The sequence below is a fragment of the Setaria italica genome, chromosome II (assembly GCF_000263155.2).
Source record: "Setaria italica strain Yugu1 chromosome II, Setaria_italica_v2.0, whole genome shotgun sequence".
NCBI classification, from domain to species: Eukaryota; Viridiplantae; Streptophyta; class Magnoliopsida; order Poales; family Poaceae; genus Setaria; species Setaria italica.
In genome coordinates, this window is record NC_028451.1 from 40,508,678 (window position 1) to 40,527,134 (window position 18,457).

Genomic DNA, 18,457 nt, shown 5'->3' on the forward strand with positions numbered 1-18,457 from the left:
TCACCAAAGTGCAGTGCCAGATAGCCACTCCACGCAGAGCTGTGGAGTTGGCACTGTTGGGGACCTGGAAGGATTCAGTGTGTGGTAATCTGAAGAAGGTGCCACCATAGGTGTCATCAGTCATCACTTGCCCCAGAAACAGTACCTGATCATCCACTTGTAAGTGAAACCTCAATGTTGCTTTGCGGAGACGCACCATTTGCGGCCAGCGGCCTACATCAGTGAATCTGATGCGAGCAGTGTCGGATGGGTGGCAGGTGAGGATGTTGAGCTCTAATGGGAGGTCCTACCATGATTGTTCATGTGCTTTATGTGCCATGCTGTTGAAAGCAACCTGCTAAACAAAAGCGCAAGAAAGGGGTATCTTATAAATAAGAACAAAACAGGGAGACACTTTGCATGTTTGTAAATTGCATCACAATAATCAGGACTTAGGAATATATGACAAGACATGGGGTGATACTGCCCCATTCAGGTTTCTTTTTCTTTTCCCTTTTAATTCCAGTTACCCCTGCCCCTAGGTTATTAGTTATAGGTCTTCCCACGCTATGCAAATGAAGTTACTGTTTTTTCTGGATGCTTTTATATGTGGGAGGAGATTGTGATATCTATAGTATTCAAATTTCCCTTCTTGTGTTAAAGGATTTTTTGGCAACCAATTACGAATTTATTAGGCCGAATAATCGAATGTCATCCCATATCTTCTAGGAAATACAAGAACAAAACCAAGTAAAAAAGGACGCCCAACCAAACCATTTTTTTTTAAAAAAAGTATTCCATCAATCTGCCAGAACAAATATCCCCAGATGAGCTTAGTTTACTCATGTTTATGAAAACTAAATTACGACATTATATTTTCTGTGATCTTTCGCATAATCAGATAATAATGATAAGGCCACCTAAGAATTAATTTCCCAAAAATAATAGAAAGACTTGTAATAGCATTTCTTCATGCTATCTACCCACTAATGCAAAAAACTAAACCATATTCAGCCAAACAACAACCAGAAGATCTTGAGTTGAGCATCTTGACTAAATAGACATGGTTTTGTGATCTTTTGCATAATCGGTTTAGAGCACGGTGCCCAAACGAATGGCGGCGCCCTTATCGGTCCAACCGTAAGGCAAGGAAAAACCTCCGGAGAAGAGAAAGAAAGGCTCAGCCAGACACACACGATGACATGAAGTGACGGAGGAGTAAGAAATCAAAGAAAAGAATCATACTAGAGAAGGGATCAAGGATTGTGCTCCTTGGTTACCAGTTCAGATCGCTGGCTCTCGATGGTGGTGCTGGCGTGTCCCGGGCAAATGCCGCCGCCGACCTCACCTCCGGTCTCGTTACCGGCTGCAGGCTGTGGAACTGCAAAAGGGCTCGAACCGCTCACTGGGGGCCTGATGGGCCTACGGAGCTTGCATGGCCCAAGTGATTTTTTTTTCAGCACCACTGTTAAAGAAACTCCAGCTGTAATCTGGAGCACTTCCTGTAATTAAGGAACGTATGCATCTCAAAGCTCGCAATCAACCTTCACATTGAACAACTGACACATACACGCATCACAAGTTAACTAAAGTACAGCTGGAAGAACAAGATGCATCACAATTTTAGTTCATAACATGAGCATTGGACGAACAAACTCCAAGGTCCTTGCGAATACTATGCATGGTGAACTACGGTTAGATGGCCAAGTACCTACTGATACCGTGAGCATTTCACAGTTTGCCCAAAAACAGAGAGGGAGCAAACACACAAAGTTCACACAGATGCTGATGCAGTTAACACCTTGCGTAGGAGTAACCACCTTAACATGATCCGAAAACTAGTGACGACCCACTGCCAAGACTGCATAGCGAAGCCTTGACTTCAGTCTCAAGGGAAAAGCCATGTCGCGAGAAGCACCTCGTGCTTCCAGACCAACGGCAGAGGGGAGGAGACCTCACCGGTTCTCATGTTGTAGACACCGACAGAAGTGCTCTCCTCATCAAAGTAGCATTGCGTGGCATTCTCCATTTCATCGTCCAAGAAGAAGATTTGGTCGCTCGACATCCCGTACTGAGATGCGGACACAACCCTGGAGCACTGCCGTCCAAGGAACAGCATTTGGTCATCCCCCAAGGTTGTCACACTCACCCACCGTGAGTGCTGGATGTCAGCCTTGAATACCTCAAACTTGTTCTGTCAGCCACGATCATGCTGTCTGAAATTCTACAGAAAATCTTCCTGTGTACCATCAGCAATGTGCCACCCGATTCGACTAGGTAGAGCTTCTTTACACCCGTAGTGTCGTCCGGCCACCAAGCTTCCCAACAAAGGGTCAGGATCACCCTTGATGACCTGTCTGACTCGAGCAACCTGCGGGTCGCCGTGCTTGGGTCTTGACTGATGTTGACGATATGGAGCTTCTCGTCATAAGCAAGAGCGTAGAGCTTTCCTGATAGAATGCCATGTCTTGAAACTGCTTACACTGATCATTCGCGCGTACTGACCATGAGGAACCCCCTGGCTGGCAAACTAGAATCCGACTGCTATCACCACCACCCTTCATCTAGGTGCTGCCAAAGAATGCGGCGACAAGGTTTGAAGAGCACACGGCTATCTTATTTACTAGTGCCAACTTCTCCGAGAACTTCATATCCATCCATATGAAGCCAATGCGTGAAGTATGATCCTCACACTCAGCATACTTGACAGCTGCATTTGGGGGACGGAGCCGGATGCGAGACAGAGCAGGTAGCGTCACGGTAGCCCCGGTGAAGGGGTCGACCAAGAAGCAGCCGTTGTCTGATTGTCTCGCGGGAAGACGAGCCACCTGCCACAGGCGACGCCCCTGTAGCCGGCGCAGCCAAAGCCTGGGAAACGGAACGGCTCGCCGCAGGGGAGGCTGTAGAAGGTGCCGTCCGGGAACGCGAGCAGCGGCAGTGGCGGGGGCAGGGGGAGCTGCCGCGCTGCGGCGCGCCACTGCGGGCACACGGCCGCGAAGCGGGCGCGGTCAGCGTAGGCCGGGAGGAGGCGGAGCACCAGGCGGAAGGTTGATCTGACGGCTGCCGCGCAGGTGCAGAAGCAAGAGCGACGCTGCTGCTCCTGCTCCGGTGGAAGCGTGGTGTATGGGACTGGGTCACTGGGAGTGGGAGCGTCTGCGAGACTGCGAGTGTGGACTTTGTTTTTAGGGACTTGTTACAAATATCTTGCAGATTTAACAGTCAAACTTGCCTACCAAACTCAGCATATATCGCATTTCTTGTGATGGTGTGAGCATTCATATTGGAGCACCTGTTTTTATGAACAAAATCAGCAATACCAAAATGTACTGCTGTAGCCTTTATCTCCCTGATGATATGGTCATGAGCGGCCACTCCCTCCTTGATTCCTCTGATCACATTAATATTGTTCGAGGCTAGCATGAAGTGTTGAACCATGAGGTCACTCGCCAACGTCAGGTCTTCCCTGCACGCAATAGCCTCGATGATCTCTGCATCTAGGAGTCCACGAGCTTCCAGAAAGTTTCCTGCAGCATCCCTAGCAATGGCACTGCCACTGCCTTTCTTGAATTCTTCGAAGTGGCTGCATCGACATTGATTTTAACAAGGCCCGATGGTGGACGGATCTACCGAGGTGGCACACCTAGGGTACATCTCATCGACGCCGCATGCACTATTTTGATCATCTCTAGGTCAGCTATAAAATTGTTCACAAAACAGTGAGTAGATAAAGGATTCTGAAAAAAGCTCTCGTGGATCGCCTTCCTGCGAGCATACCAGATGGCCTAAAGAGTGACCACCATCCTCGTCAAATCCTCATGCTTTAGCGGGCTGATGATAGCCACTAACCATCCCCTAGGCTCAGTCTCTTGAGTTTTACTCATCAGCTGTTTAATTTCCTCGCGTTCCAGAACCCACACACATTTCGCCATCTTGCACTCTATCAATGAGTGCTTCCAAGAATCAGGCATACCACAGATCGAACAGGTGCTTCGAGTAGCCATGTTCCTATGATGCAATACATCACTTGACGGTAAGGAGTGATAAGCAAGTCTCCACAAGAATACATGTATCTTTGATGGTACCTTAACTTGCCATAGCGACTTCCATTTATTTTTCTCAGACCTTAAATCTGATCTCCCAGTATTATTCTCTAGATACGCTATAGCTCATTCTTTGTTTACAACCAACATCCCGTAAGCTGAATGAACTGAGAAAATACCCCTCTTTTCATGATGCCAAGCCTAGAAATCCCCTTATTTCTAAGTGCAGAGGGGTATATTCATAATCGCGTCAACATCAGACGGATAGAAAACAACATGAAGCTTTTGAACATCCCATGAGGCCGTCGTGTGATCTACCAACTTGCTAATGCGGAGGATCTGTCAAGTCCATTCTAATGGAGCAAAGATAATTTGCTCCTAGAATCCAATTTATATTCCATATATGTGTTGATTCTCCGATTCCGATCCTCCTAATTAATCCCCGCTCCAGAACTTCCCTACCATCAAGTATGAATCGCCATATCCGAGAGGAAGAAGACCCTAGATTAGCATATAAGAAATCCATATTTGGAAAGTAAACTGCTTTTAAAATTCACACGCTTAACGAGCTCTCATCCATGAGGATGCGCCATGCCCGTTTCACCAGTAACGCAAGATTAAACGCCTCAATATCCCTAAAGCCCAGGCCACCCATGCACTTTGGTTTGATCATCTCATCCTAAGCAACCCAACACGTTCTCCTTTTTTCATCCTTGCTATCCCACCAGAAGTTCCTCAATAAACCATTGATGGCATAAACATATAAGGAGCTTAAAGCAGTACATCGAATAAGTAGGTATAGCCTGCGCAACTGATTTAATCAGTACTTCCTTGCCATCTGACGAAAAGCACTGCTCCAGCCAGCCCTGGACCATTTTCCACCCATGATCTTTAATATATTTGAAAGCCCCGTTAGTGGAAACACCCACGTCTGTCAGCATGCTCAGGTATTTTTCACTCAGAGATTCATTATGGACATCAAGTGCTCTCTTGATCACCTCACGAATAGACTGTCTGCAGCCCTTCGCAAAATGAATCGAGGACTTGTCCATATTAATCCTCTGTCCACAAGTTTGACAGTAAATATTGGGTAGCTCCTTGATCTCCTCTGCACTTTTTCTATTAGCTCTGAAAAATAGCAGGCTGTCATCTGCAAAGAGTGAGTGAGACACCACTAGAGCCGATGGCGCCACTTTAATCCCATTGAGTACGGACGACTGATTCCTAGCTTTTAGCAGGCACGAAAGGCCCTCTGCTGCCAACAAAAGTAGATAGGGAGAGATAGGATCTCCTTGTCGGATACCTGTCGACAGTTTAAAATTGTCAAGTCTATCACCATTAAAAAGAGCTGAAAAAGAGACAGTAGTTACCGGGCGCATCACTGTCTCAACCCAACATTGGTGGAAGCTCAATCGGAGCATGATTGCTCACAAATAATCCCACTCAACTCGGTCATAAGCTTTCCTCATGTCCAACTTCAGAGCACAACATCTCCTCATGTCCAACTTCGGAGCACAACATCTCGATTCACGAGGCCTTTTCCGCTTCTTAAAATGCAGACATTCATATGCCAATATTATGTTGTTTGTAATAAGACGCCCAGGTACAAATGCAGACTGATCTTCTGATATAACCTCAGGCAACATTTGCTTCAGCCTATTTACAACAACTTTCGAGGCAATCTTATACAGAACGTTACAAAGGCTTATAGGCCTAAACAGGCCCAACTCCTCTGGATCTGCCACCTTGGGGATTAGAACAATAAAAGTATTGTTTATTGCTGTAGCGTCCTCCTCCCCTCTCAAAATCCTCAACACTATTGAGGTAACTTCAGTTCCACATAAGTCTCAATGTCGCTGGAAGAAGTGTGCTGGAAAACCGTCAAGTCCCGGGGACTTTGTCGGAAACATGTAAAACAAAGCTTCTTTGACTTCCTTATCTGAAAAGGCTGCAAGTAAGTTATTGTTCATTACTGCAATAACCTTTGTTGGGACTGTACTCAACACTGCCTCTATGTTATTGGTCCCTTAGAAGTATACAACTCCTTGTAGAAGCTAGTTTCTAGATCGCTCATCTCCTGAACATTTTCTATCACCTGTCCATCTGGTTTTTTCAACCTTGTAATCTTGCTTCTCCTTCTCCTTCTGTTAGCTTGGATATGAAAACACCTAGAATTCATGTCACCTGCAAAAAGCCACATAATTCTAGAACGTTGCCTCCATATTATTTCTTCTCTATGGTTCAGTTTCAAAATTTTCTTGTTAATCTTAAGCTCCACATGAGTTGGACTCATCCTCTGCGGGTCATACTGTAGCTCCTCTAGCTCTTGTTTCAACCTGTGCAACTCCCTGCATACATGCCCAAATGTGTTCCTGTCTCACATCACAAGGTGGCTAGAAACTTTCTTCAGTTTGCTATGCAATTCCCACAGGTCGTTGCCTCATTCTCCTTATGCCATGACTCAAGCAGAGAGTTAGAGAACTTAGCATGGGATTCCCACATAATTTCATACCTGAATTGTTTCTTTCCTTGAGGCCGTGGCTCCTCCATCCTCCAGCTCAGCAAGATCGACACATGATTCGAGGCGGCCGCCGACAGATGCTTGCACTTCACCAAAGGGAAACGTATGCTCCAGTCCGGGGTTGCCAGAGCGCGATCCAGCGCACCCCGCAATAGGAGCCCCCAGCTACCTTCTTTCCATACGTCCAACTATGACCTTCATAACCTAAGTCATTTAGGCCACATACATCCACCATCTCACGGAATTCGGCAATTTGAGCATGACTTCTCTCCTGTATGCCCACGTGTTCCGTTCGATGTAACACTTCATTGAAATCACCAATACACAACCATGGGAGGTGCAATGATAACTTAATATGTTTCAACATATCCCACATCCTGTGCCTCTCGTTTGTTTGTGCCTCCCTGTAAATACAAGTCAAACGCCACTGGTCACCATCCCCTTCCTGGACTAATGCATCAATGTGGTACTGAGAGTAAGGCAGCAAAGTCACACTTATATTATTATTCCAAAAAATATATAATCCGCCACTGCGGCCCGAACTACTGACAGTAAAGGAATTATCAAAACCAAGAGTCTGCTTCAGTCCTTCCACCCATATCTTGTGCACCTGAGTCTCAAGAACACAGACCATCGATAGGGCAACATCCTTCGCCAGCTTGCGAAGTTCCTTAATTGTCACGGCGTTGCCGAGTCCGCGACAATTCCAACTGAGGCAACTCATTGGGACTGGTGGCACTCCTCACTAGAGGAGTTCATTCACAACAAAAATACCCTGCTTAGCCCTTGCTGCTGCCGCCATCGCAAACAGCTTGAGCCTGAGGAAAGAAAATCAATCTGCACACACCCACGAGCTCCGAGAACTGTTGTCCTGCTAAGGCCGGGTAGCTGAGCTGGTCAGCCCCTTGGACTGGGCGACTGGGTGGTGTGGTCTGGTGAAGCTAGTTCTTGAGCTTAGATCATAGCTAGTCCATATTGACCTTGCGCCGTGGCAGGGTTAGTTTTCGGCCTTTTCAGGCAAGTAAAACAAGATGAATATAGGCATTTCAAATATGTTTCCACTGAATCCTGATCACCTCGATCCATCCCCGTTCTTGCCCTATTCCTGGTTGGACTAGTCTCAATGCACAGTTTCATTAAACTATTATCAAGATTGGGAACTAGATAACTGTACCTGTTGAGTGTCATGGGATGAAATATGATGAAACTCCTCATTCTCTCTCCTCATAAAAACCTTACCAAATCAGCAAAATTAATAATGTGGCATGAAATTTAATACCTATAAAATTTTTCATGAAACTCCCGTTAAAACTTAGACTAATCCCAGTGCAGGTTTCATAGAGGTTTCATGCACATTAATTAGGGTGCCATGTCAGCATTTTTGATGATGTGGCAGTGAGTTAATGAGGAGAGAGGTAAGAGGGGTTTCATCTAGATGAAACCATATATGCACAGTTACCAATACAGTTTGTGTCTTGCATGTAGTGCATATGAAACTACACCATGAAATTTTGTATTGTAGAGGTAGTTTCAAACACAATTTTATTTTCATGTTGCTTATGTGGCTATCTTGAAAACATCAAAATGAAACTCTTCATTGGAATTAGCCTTACAAAGCGGATGCAGGCGGGACGAGTGGTACGCTCTTCGTTTTCATCCCTTATACGTCCACACAGAGTGTCGTGCCATACCCATATGCATTGCATTAGCGCAACCGGCTTGCCACTCTGGCACGGCACGGGCCGGCGCACATCCACACGGATGACGCGTGACAGGCTGTCAGATGGACAGATGCTGCGTGATCTTCGCGCGCGTCCCGCCAGGAAGACCGGCGCGGCGGCCAGCTAATTAAGCGCTAATCTCCTTTGCTCTTCTTCCTCCGTCGTCGTCGTCGTCCACCCAAAGCCCGACGCGCCGAATCCGCCCGCGAATCCCTTTTACGCGCCATTTCCTCTACAGCCAGGCTGCCCGCCACTGCATGCGCCGTCTTCACGGGCCGGGGTGCTGTGCGGCCTCCCGTACGGAAGCTCCTAGGATCCCTTGACGAGAGCGAGCGACGACTTGGACAGGCCGGAACGACGACGACGACTCTCGAGGGCAGGGACAGGTCAACGACCCTCTCGCTCTCGCACAGCGCCGCCCGCGCACCGAGCGTCATGCTGCGATGGCATGTGCTCGCGTTCTTCTTTGACTACTCCCGCCGGCCGTCGCATTCGTTCCCCATCCCCATCTGCCGCGCCCGTTCCCCATCTGCCGCGCCCGTTCTTGGACTCTCAGGGTGTGTTTGGATCCTGGAGCTAAAGTTTAGTCCGTGTCACATCAGATATTCGGATGCTAATTAGAAGGACTAAACATGAGCTAATTACAAAACTAATTGCAGAATCCCTAAGCTAAATCGCGAGATGAATCTATTAAGCCTAATTAATCCATCATTAGCGAATGTTTACTGTAGCACCCTATTGTCAAATCATGAACTAATTAGGCTTAATAGATTTATCTCGCGATTTAGTCTAGGAGTTGTGAAATTGGTTTTGTAATTAGCCTATATTTAATACTCATAATTAGTATCAAACATTCGATATGACAGGAGCTAAAGTTTAACCCGGGATCCAAACACCCCGCCAGTCTTTTTTTTCGTTCATGCATCAGTCAAGGATGTCGATCCTAGAACTGCGCATGCTGCAACTATTTCCTCTACGCACACCGCGTCCTCTTCACGGGGGGGGGGGGGGGGGGGGGGCGCTGCCTCCCGTACGGAAGCGAGGGCTACAGTAGCTGCGACGACTCCGAGGGCACTGACCTCTCGCAACTCGCACAGCGTGGGCGTACACCGGGTGCCAACTTCATGCATGGGTTCGTGTTTTCTTTGACTCACTCGCAAACCTTTGTCTTGAGTTGTGCATGTCCGTGCGAAAGGGGTCTCCGATTGCGGCTACGCTACTGGCCGGCCCACCCTCAGCTGACCAGCACGCAAGAGAGTGATCCAAATCTGCGGTCAGCGTACCGCAGATTAATTTGGAAGGATCCTGTGTTTCAACTTGCGAGGGCGGTTTTGTAAGAGTTCTCTTTCGAGATCCGGTCGTGAGGCTACTGCCTGCCACTGTAAAAAAAAATATGCCCTCTCTTTGGAAGTATGGGTGAAGACTTTGGGTATGTAGAGTCTACGTCCCTGAATGGACGACGTACGTCATTTCTCCATCTTTCAAACAATGCCTTCGAAATGTTTCTCAACCATTCTTTCTCCCTTTTTGTTTCGAAGGATTATAAACTGTGTCCTGAATGGATATCGTTTCTCGATATTTCAAACAGTGCCTTCGAAATGTTTCTCAGCCATTCTTTCTTTCTTTTTTCCGGAACGATTATAAATTGCGCCCCACCAACGACATATATCGATCGAAAGAGGCTCCAACGGAGACCATCGTACCGAGGGGATCGGAGATTACCGGGTTTTGAAGAAGCCAGAAGGTCCAAGGGAGGGCTTCTCCCGAAACGGTTTCACCGGTGAAGTTAAAGTTAGTGAAGCTAAAATAGTGGCTTCACCTGATGTTTTAGTTTATTTTAATCTCGACTTACAAAACGACTCCACACTATAGTACCTCGTTTTGAGCAAAACAGGTGAAGCCGAAGTCAAGATAAGCCGTGCCAAACGGATCAAAGAATAGAGTTTACCCGACCATTCATAAAAGTTCTCTTAAAATTATATAACGCTGTAGTCTCCGTGGACGCCGACTCCTCTTGTAAACAAACAAGCAGCCTTTCTTGCTCCCCAAGCGTTGAGGTTTGCCTCATCTCATCAAAGACAATATTCAGCTCAGATAAGCTATCATATTCCTCGAAGTTGTTCAGCACATCAGACAAAAATAAGTATTTTGTTGGCACTGGCTGATTGGGACATGCACCCACAGGGCCCCACAGCCCACCAGTGCATCGCGTTGACCGGCGAGCTGGACTCATCTCAGTGGCGCTGGCGCCATGCCCATGTCTAAACAGCCGTACCCGTTTGATTCCTCCCCCACGCTACAAACCCACTCCCCCCCCCACCCCCACCCCACCCCCCCACACACACACACCTGCCTGCTCATTCCTCGGCTCACCACCATCATGCATCTTCCTCACGTCCTCCTCCTCGGACTCCTCCCTCTGCCAATGCCCGCACGCGCCGTCGTGCTCCGCCGCCACCACGGATACGGTGTCCCCCGGCAATGGGCTCGCCGGCGGCAAGCTCGTCTCCAACAACAGCAAGTTCGCGCTCGGCTTCTTCAAGAGCGACAGTAAGTCCCCCAACACATACCTCGGCATATGGTTCAACAAGGTCCCCAAGCTCAAGCTGACCCCGCTCTGGAGCGCCAATGGCGAGAGCCCCGTCGTCGACCCGGCCTCGCCGGAGCTCGCCATCTCCGGCGACGGGAACCTGGTCATCCTGGATCGGGCCAACAGGTCCGCCGTCATCTGGTCCACCCGCGCCAACACCACGACCAACAGCACCGTCGCCGTGCTCCTCAACGACGGCAACCTCGTCCTCCGGAGCTCCTCGAACTCTTCCGAGATCTTCTGGCAGAGCTTCGACTACCCGACGGACACCCTCTTCGCCGGTGCCAAGATCGGCTGGAACAAGGTCACCGGCCTGAACCGCCGCCTTGTTTCGAGGAAGAATTTGGTTGATCAGGCTCCTGGCTTGTACTCCCTGGAGCTAGACTTCGATGGGGTTGGTCATCTCCTATGGAATTCGACCGTCCAGTACTGGTCCAGTGGGGACTGGAACGGCAATTACTTCGGCTTGGCGCCGGAGATGATAGGCGCCGTCATGCCGACTTTCAAGTTTGTCGACAATGAAGAAGAAGCTTATTTCATATACACACTGCGTAATGAGACTTCAATCGTGCACACTGCAATAGATTCCTTTGGCCGAGGCCTGGTGGGTGTATGGCTGGACAGCTTACAGGACTGGCTGATAAATTACAGGATGCCTGTGGCTCAATGCGATGTCTACGCAACCTGTGGGCCTTTCGCAACCTGCAACGACAACGCAGATCCAATCTGCAGCTGCATGAAGGGTTTCTCTATAAGATCACTCAAGGACTGGGATCTGGGGGACAGAAGAGATGGGTGCATGAGGAATACTCCATTAGACTGTGCAAGAGATGGAAACAAGACAGGTCTCACGGATAAGTTCTACCCCATGCGAAGTGTTAGATTGCCCCATGATGCAAACAAAGCGCAGGCTGCTACAAGTGGAGATGATTGCTCGCAGGTTTGCTTGAGCAACTGCTCTTGCACTGCATATTCCTATGGGAACGGAGGCTGCTCTGTTTGGCATGGCAAGTTGTATGATGTGAAACAGCAATCTGATGCTTCTTCTGATGGAAACCAGGAGATACTTTACATCCGTCTTGCTGCAGAAGAGCTGCCAGGCGTGGCCATGGAGAAGAAAGGAATTAGTGTTGGTGCTGCCATTGGTGTTGGCGTTGGTGCTAGCACTGCCGCTTTGATCCTGATGATCATCCTTGGTCTGATAATTTGGAGGAGAAAAGGGAAGCGGTTTACTCGCACACTCAAAAATGCTCCGGGTGGCATTGGGATCATTGCATTTCGATATGTTGAATTGCAGCGTGCAACTAAAAACTTCTCAGAAAAGTTGGGGGGAGGCAGTTTTGGTTCTGTATTCAAGGGGTACCTAAGCGACTCAGTTACTTTGGCAGTGAAAAGGCTGGATGGCGCCCATCAAGGAGAGAAGCAATTCAGAGCAGAAGTGAATTCAGTTGGAATCATCCAGCACATCAATTTAGTCAAACTGATTGGATTTTGTTGCGAGGGAGATAAGAGGTTACTTGTGTATGAATACATGCCCAATCACTCCCTTGATGTGCATTTATTTAAGACTGATGATACAGGTTTGGATTGGAATGTCAGGTACCAAATAGCTATTGGAGTTGCCAGAGGCCTAGCCTACTTGCACACTAGTTGTCGGGATTGCATTATACATTGTGATATCAAGCCAGAGAACATACTTCTTGATGCATCTTTTGTACCCAAAATTGCAGATTTTGGAATGGCAAAGGTCTTGGGGAGAGAATTTAGCCATGCAATGACTACAATGAGAGGAACTATTGGATATCTAGCGCCTGAATGGATTGCTGGAACAGTTGTTACATCAAAAGTTGATGTTTACAGCTACGGGATGGTTTTGTTTGAAATCATATCAGGAAGGAGGAATTCAAGTCCAGAGTACTTCAAGGATGGTGATTATTCAACCTTTTTTCCTATGCAAGCTGCACGCAAGCTTCTCAATGGAGAGATTGCAAGTCTGGTGGATGCAGATTTGCACGGTGATGTGAACCTTGAGGAGGTCGAAAGAGTTTGCAAAGTTGCATGTTGGTGCATTCAAGAAAATGAGCTTGCCCGACCGACCATGGCGGAGGTGGTGCAGGTTCTTGAGGGCCTTTCTGAGCTCGACATGCCACCGCTGCCAAGACTACTCAATGCTGTCACAGGAGGGTCACCAATATCACGTTGACATTTAGTTTTACCTCAAACTTATTTGTACTTAAAAAAACTTTTAGCAACTAATGAGAGCATTGTAGTTTTTATCCTATATAAACTTTACCTTTTGTAGCATGCTAGATCTCTATGCAACAGAGGGGAGGTATCGTCTTACAAAAATAGCATGTATAATGCGTGTAACTTTTGGTACCTAAGGAGGAAATAAACTTGGTGACACTTCATTCTCATTTTGCAAAAAGGTTTGTGATTCAATAGAGTGGTACCTTAGTGTTCTCGTCAGAAGATCGTAGAGCTGCTCTTGAACAGCGCACAATCCGAGTCAAATCCGACAGAACAGCAGAGACACGAGAACAGCATGCGCGCGTCAGTGTTGCATCATCACGGCGCGTTGTGCCCAGAGGCAATACGTCGAGCACCTCGCGTGCACTGCCCACTGCACACGGCGAGACAGGGCTTCAGGGCATGAATGGAACTTGACAGAATGACAGGGAGGGATGAAGCAGTAAGCGTTCGAGGACGAGGAGAAGCGAGAGGTCGGGGGCAGTTAACGTACCAGAGATCGCCGCCAGCGGCACAAGTTTTATGCGGCGACCGGGCAGGTGGAGACTGGAGAGGCGAGCCACGCCGCCGGTGCTCTGTAATGTGGAGTGTGGGGACTGGGGAGAGCTTGAGTGCTGGACAAGTGAGGCCGTCAGGTGATAAAAGCCAGGGAGGCACTTGACAGTAGAAGTATGAGGCACTTCATGAACTAAAAAGATCATAAAAATGAACTGAGACGTCAGAAACACACAAAATTTGAATAGTATTTTGAACTAGATTTTTTATAAAAGAAAAAAATTGAACTTTGACCTGGATAAACTGAACTAGGGATATTTAGCTTGAAAACATCATAAATTTTGAAAAGGGTGGCAGATGACCGAAGTGCCTGTTCAACAATTACCCATCATCTATTATCTTAATACACTAGTGTTAAAAGAAGTCATCACGTTTGTCGAGAGGATCTAGAAATTCCCACGTTAATCGAAAAAAGAAAAGAACCTGCACCGTTAGATTTTATGAAGATCTAACAGTCCATATTAATAAAGAAATCCATACATAATTTAATAAATAGATAAATAAATCTGGAATAAAAATTTTGAAAATAGGATCTAACTTGCACATACAGAAGCCCACATAAGGAAGCCTAGAGCGGCCAAAAGCCCGGTGGCGATTGGAGATGTCGTGCAATGGAGGCTGACAGATTCAGCGGCCACATGATTGAGGTCAGGTGCATGGTGAGACAATCCGTTTTGGTTCAAGCAGGTAAGCAAAAACGTCACTGGCTGGTCGGGAGGAGTAGAAGAGGAAGAAGGTACATTCAAGACGAGGTAGAGGTCGACACGCTGGCGTTATTAACGTCTGATTGGACGGACGCATAGGGCAGAGGACAGGAAAGAACTCATACTCCTCGACTCAACGGCTGGATGAGCTAGAGAAGGCAGCTGCAAGCCTGTGAGATGCGAGCTAAAACTGCCACTCTGCTTGACGGCAGAGGAGGCGCTAGGAATTGTAGCCGTACGTGTCGGGCATACGTCAGTGATGCCGTCGCGAGCGACCGGCTGCAAGCGGTCAGCATACTAAAATGGAAGCAACAAGGAGAAAGGAGAAAATCATAGGTTTAACGAAAAGAACCTTTTTGTAGGTATTTTCATGAAGGAAAGCTCAGTTTTCAGCCCACAGCGTTCCTAGAAAAGAAGCGCAGAGGACCAGGCCAGATTCTAGAGCTTGCTCAGCGTGGGTGCGGTCGAAACTCGCAGTTGCAAGCCCCCATTGATCCAGCAAGCAGAGAATTTGGAATGTGGAATAGATCGTCATCGTTGCTGAATTGCTCATGGACCAACAATTGTTCTTCCATTTACCGTCGATTGTTCCTTTACCATCAATTGTTCTTCTATTGCCTTCCTTCTTTATTAAATATACAAATGGTTCATTTACCGTCAATCGAAGGAATAAACAAGTGCTAACTACAGATATGTTAAATTGGTGAACAATGGCACCAAAATCTTATACTCCCTATACGTGCCTATACTGATGGAAGAGGACTATTCCCCAGTGTTTTCCTACATGCTACAACGACCATTAAAATGATAGGAGTAATAATTAAAAAAATAAAAAGCATGTCACTCGGCCAAAGACAAACGGCAATTATCACCCAAAAGCATATGCACGGCTGGATTTTCTTTTAGACAAAAGACCCATGCCATAAAGAATAGTATATTTGCACTGATTACTAACTATATTAATTTTCCTATATATGTAAATTAGGAGCAATAACTTTATACAAAATACCCAATATTACTCATGCATATTATAATGTATCTAGCTGTGCTATTTGCGTGGGCCACACCGCTACGCCGAGAGAGTTTAAAAATTCCCACGTTAATTAAAAAAGAAAAAGAATGTACAATGTTGGATTTTATAATGATCTAACATTTTATATTAATCTAAAGATTCCATACAAAATACAATTATTAAATAGCTGAATTTGGAATTTAAAAGAAATACCAATATGGCAATAGGACTGTGGACTGCTATTGCCATGTCCGTTGGTTTTTTGGAGTCCTATTGGGATGACTATAAGGTTCACTATCACATATTCAATATGTCAATTGGAGCAAATTCTAATATATCTACAAATGAAAGGAAATCTAGACTGAAAAAATCTAAACTATTACAATAGATACCGCGATGGAGAAGAACATCTTCATCGGCTTATCAGCTTGGCCAAGGAATTAAGAAGAAAATCAACGTTTGAACTCAAAAAAAGTTGTTTCGGTCCTTGAGGTCAAGATAAAAGAAGAGATTCAATTTTATCTAATGGTGCTACTAAGACACAATCGGTATGGTATTACTCCGGTAAAGATTCAATCACCTTGGAACAGACAAATTGTTGTTAGAATCAACGCCCTCACCATGGGGATTGAGCCCCTCACCAAAGCACAACGGGAGCAATGTGATATGGTTTCATATAAACGAGCTTGATAGCACCCGTGGATGGTTTCGTCCATGAGGTTGACGGTAATTACGTCGGTGTGGTATTGCTCGGGTAAAGATTCAACCGCCTTGGACAGGTAAATTGTTGTTAGAATGAATGCCCTCACCATGGGGATTGAGCCTCTCACCATGAGCACAACGGGAGCAGTGTAATATGGTATCATATACATGAACTTGATATCGTCGGTGGATGGTTTCATCCATGAGGTCGACAGTAATGATGGATAGTTTCGTGCAAGAGCTCGACGATGGTAGCTAGATAATCGTGAATTTTGCTTGGCTTATATATTTATTAAGATACTGGATGAAAGTCAATTCTATATTTATTCACTATCATTGGCTAGCCAGTTGCTTAATTTGCTTGCAGCATGCAGGGGTAGTAGAGGCGATATATAGGGAAAACAATTCTGGATTCCGACTAGATTTGACCGAACAATTGAAATCAAGGAGAGAGAAAAGGAATGTTAAGGATAAAAAAGAATATACACCGTTAGAATTAATTACGATCCAATCATTTAGACTAATTCGATCAAAGAGTTACTATCAATGTGATTATTAATTATGTAATTTTGGAATCTAAAACATGAAAATTTTCTTTAAAACATCATATGGAATGGAAACAAAACATGTTTGAATCTTCTATGAACTTCATGTTGATAATATAAAGTATTGGATGCAAAAAAAAGTGTTTGGAAATTGGTGTTTTCTCAATTAAAGTATGTACTTTTATGGTGTGACCAAAACTCATCCAATTTTAAGTCAAGGTAGTTTTTGCAACGAGGCTAAACTTAGCATTTCAATGGACTTTAGTTGGCATCTCAAGGCCATGAGACGGAACAATAGTGAGACGAAAGATCAGATATAAAGTGATGCCCCGTCAAGGGCAAAGTGCGTAAACCAGACACCCAACAACGGAAGTGCGGATGCAGGCAGGAACAGCTTGCATCACAAACACAGGCTAGCTTTGTGCAACACCAACAGATGCAAAATCGCTACTTTGTGCAAGACTGCAAAGCCATAGTGTTGGCAATAGATTATAAGGAGAAAAAATTGTATGAAGGATCATGACAACAAAATCACCATGAAAGAGGGCCACACTGGCACCAACGATAGTGAAGCGGCCACCATAGCCGTTGGGACATGTGAGGAGGAGAACACTTGGTACATATCTGACCAGCTTCGCTAAGTGGTTGCACGATGATGAGACCACCGCGCTAGCCTCAAGCATTTCAATCCACTACTCCAGACTGGCCTATCACGGCCAGACTTAAACCCAATATCACTACCTGCTCTAAACCCAATATCACTGCCGATTTGGCCTCCCATTCGATTTGGATCAGCAGTGATAGTGCTCCATCACCGCCGGACCATGAACCAGTGAAAGCCTATTAAAAAATGAAAAAGGCATCACTAGAGCCCTGCCACGCTGTCAGAGCCTGCCACCCACTGCAATAGCTTGGAGCAGGGAGGAAGGGAGGGAGGGAGAGAGAGAGAGAGAGAGAGAGAGAGAGAGAGAGAGAGAGAGACCAAATGGAGGAGGGGTAGGGCAGCAAATGGAGTGGAGGGGGAGGGGAGGGGGTGAGAGAGAGGTGGGGAGGGAGAGTTACGCAAGTGGAGATAGAAGGGAGGAGGAGGAGGCTGGTGAAGAGAAGGGGACGGATGTGGATAAGATATAGAGGTGCTATGGTTATCAAACGGGTTATACCATGAACCGACGGTGAAAACCGATTCCAATTTTCACCACGGGTTCATGGATGGAGCCGACGGTGATGTACATTTTCACCACCAGTTTCAACCTCCATTACGCCTAGCTCCTCACGAACCAGACAGTGAAAATGTATCACCATGAGTTTTGATCAAACCACCAGTGATGACCCGTACGTGATAACCCTTCTACAATTGTTATCAACGACCACCATCATTGCAGCAAGCTCCATTGACATGCGTCCACATTGAGGAAGGATGACCTTGACCATCAAACAATCACATTGCAACCGGTTAAATTTTTTTATGTGCCTCGAGAGAGCAAGAGAGGACGTACTATATATGCAATAGTGTACTGTTGTTTGCTGCTAACCTTTGCCTCCACCAGCGAGTAGGGCTAGGCTAACAGCCATAGCTAGACTAATGAGAAAAAAAATACAACCAACCCGTCTATCCCTCGGTCCAAAACTCGTAGTTTTTGCCTGCGATTGGGCCACATGATGCTAGCATGAGGGTGTCGATTAGATGGAATAGTGGTTGGATCCGGCAGCATAGTGGACGATCCGGTGGAGCAACTTGAGTGTCGCAACACCAACCACAAGGCGGCAATTCCAAAATAACCATATTCAATAGTGAATAAAATTGATGTTTGCCATACGCGCCATAGCATGCTGCGTGT

At 46.3% G+C, this 18,457-nt stretch overlaps 1 protein-coding gene across 1 annotated transcript; it reads left to right on the forward strand.

Annotated features, from left to right (window-relative positions):
* The first annotated feature begins 8,696 nt into the window (after positions 1–8,696).
* On the forward strand, positions 8,697–13,268 carry LOC101760073 (G-type lectin S-receptor-like serine/threonine-protein kinase At2g19130). The gene is made up of 2 exons (XM_022824343.1): positions 8,697–8,818; positions 10,531–13,268. The coding sequence occupies exons 1-2, from the start codon at positions 8,697–8,699 to the stop codon at positions 13,052–13,054; spliced, it is 2,646 nt and encodes an 881-aa protein (XP_022680078.1). The 3' UTR covers positions 13,055–13,268.
* Positions 13,269–18,457: the final 5,189 nt, after the last annotated feature.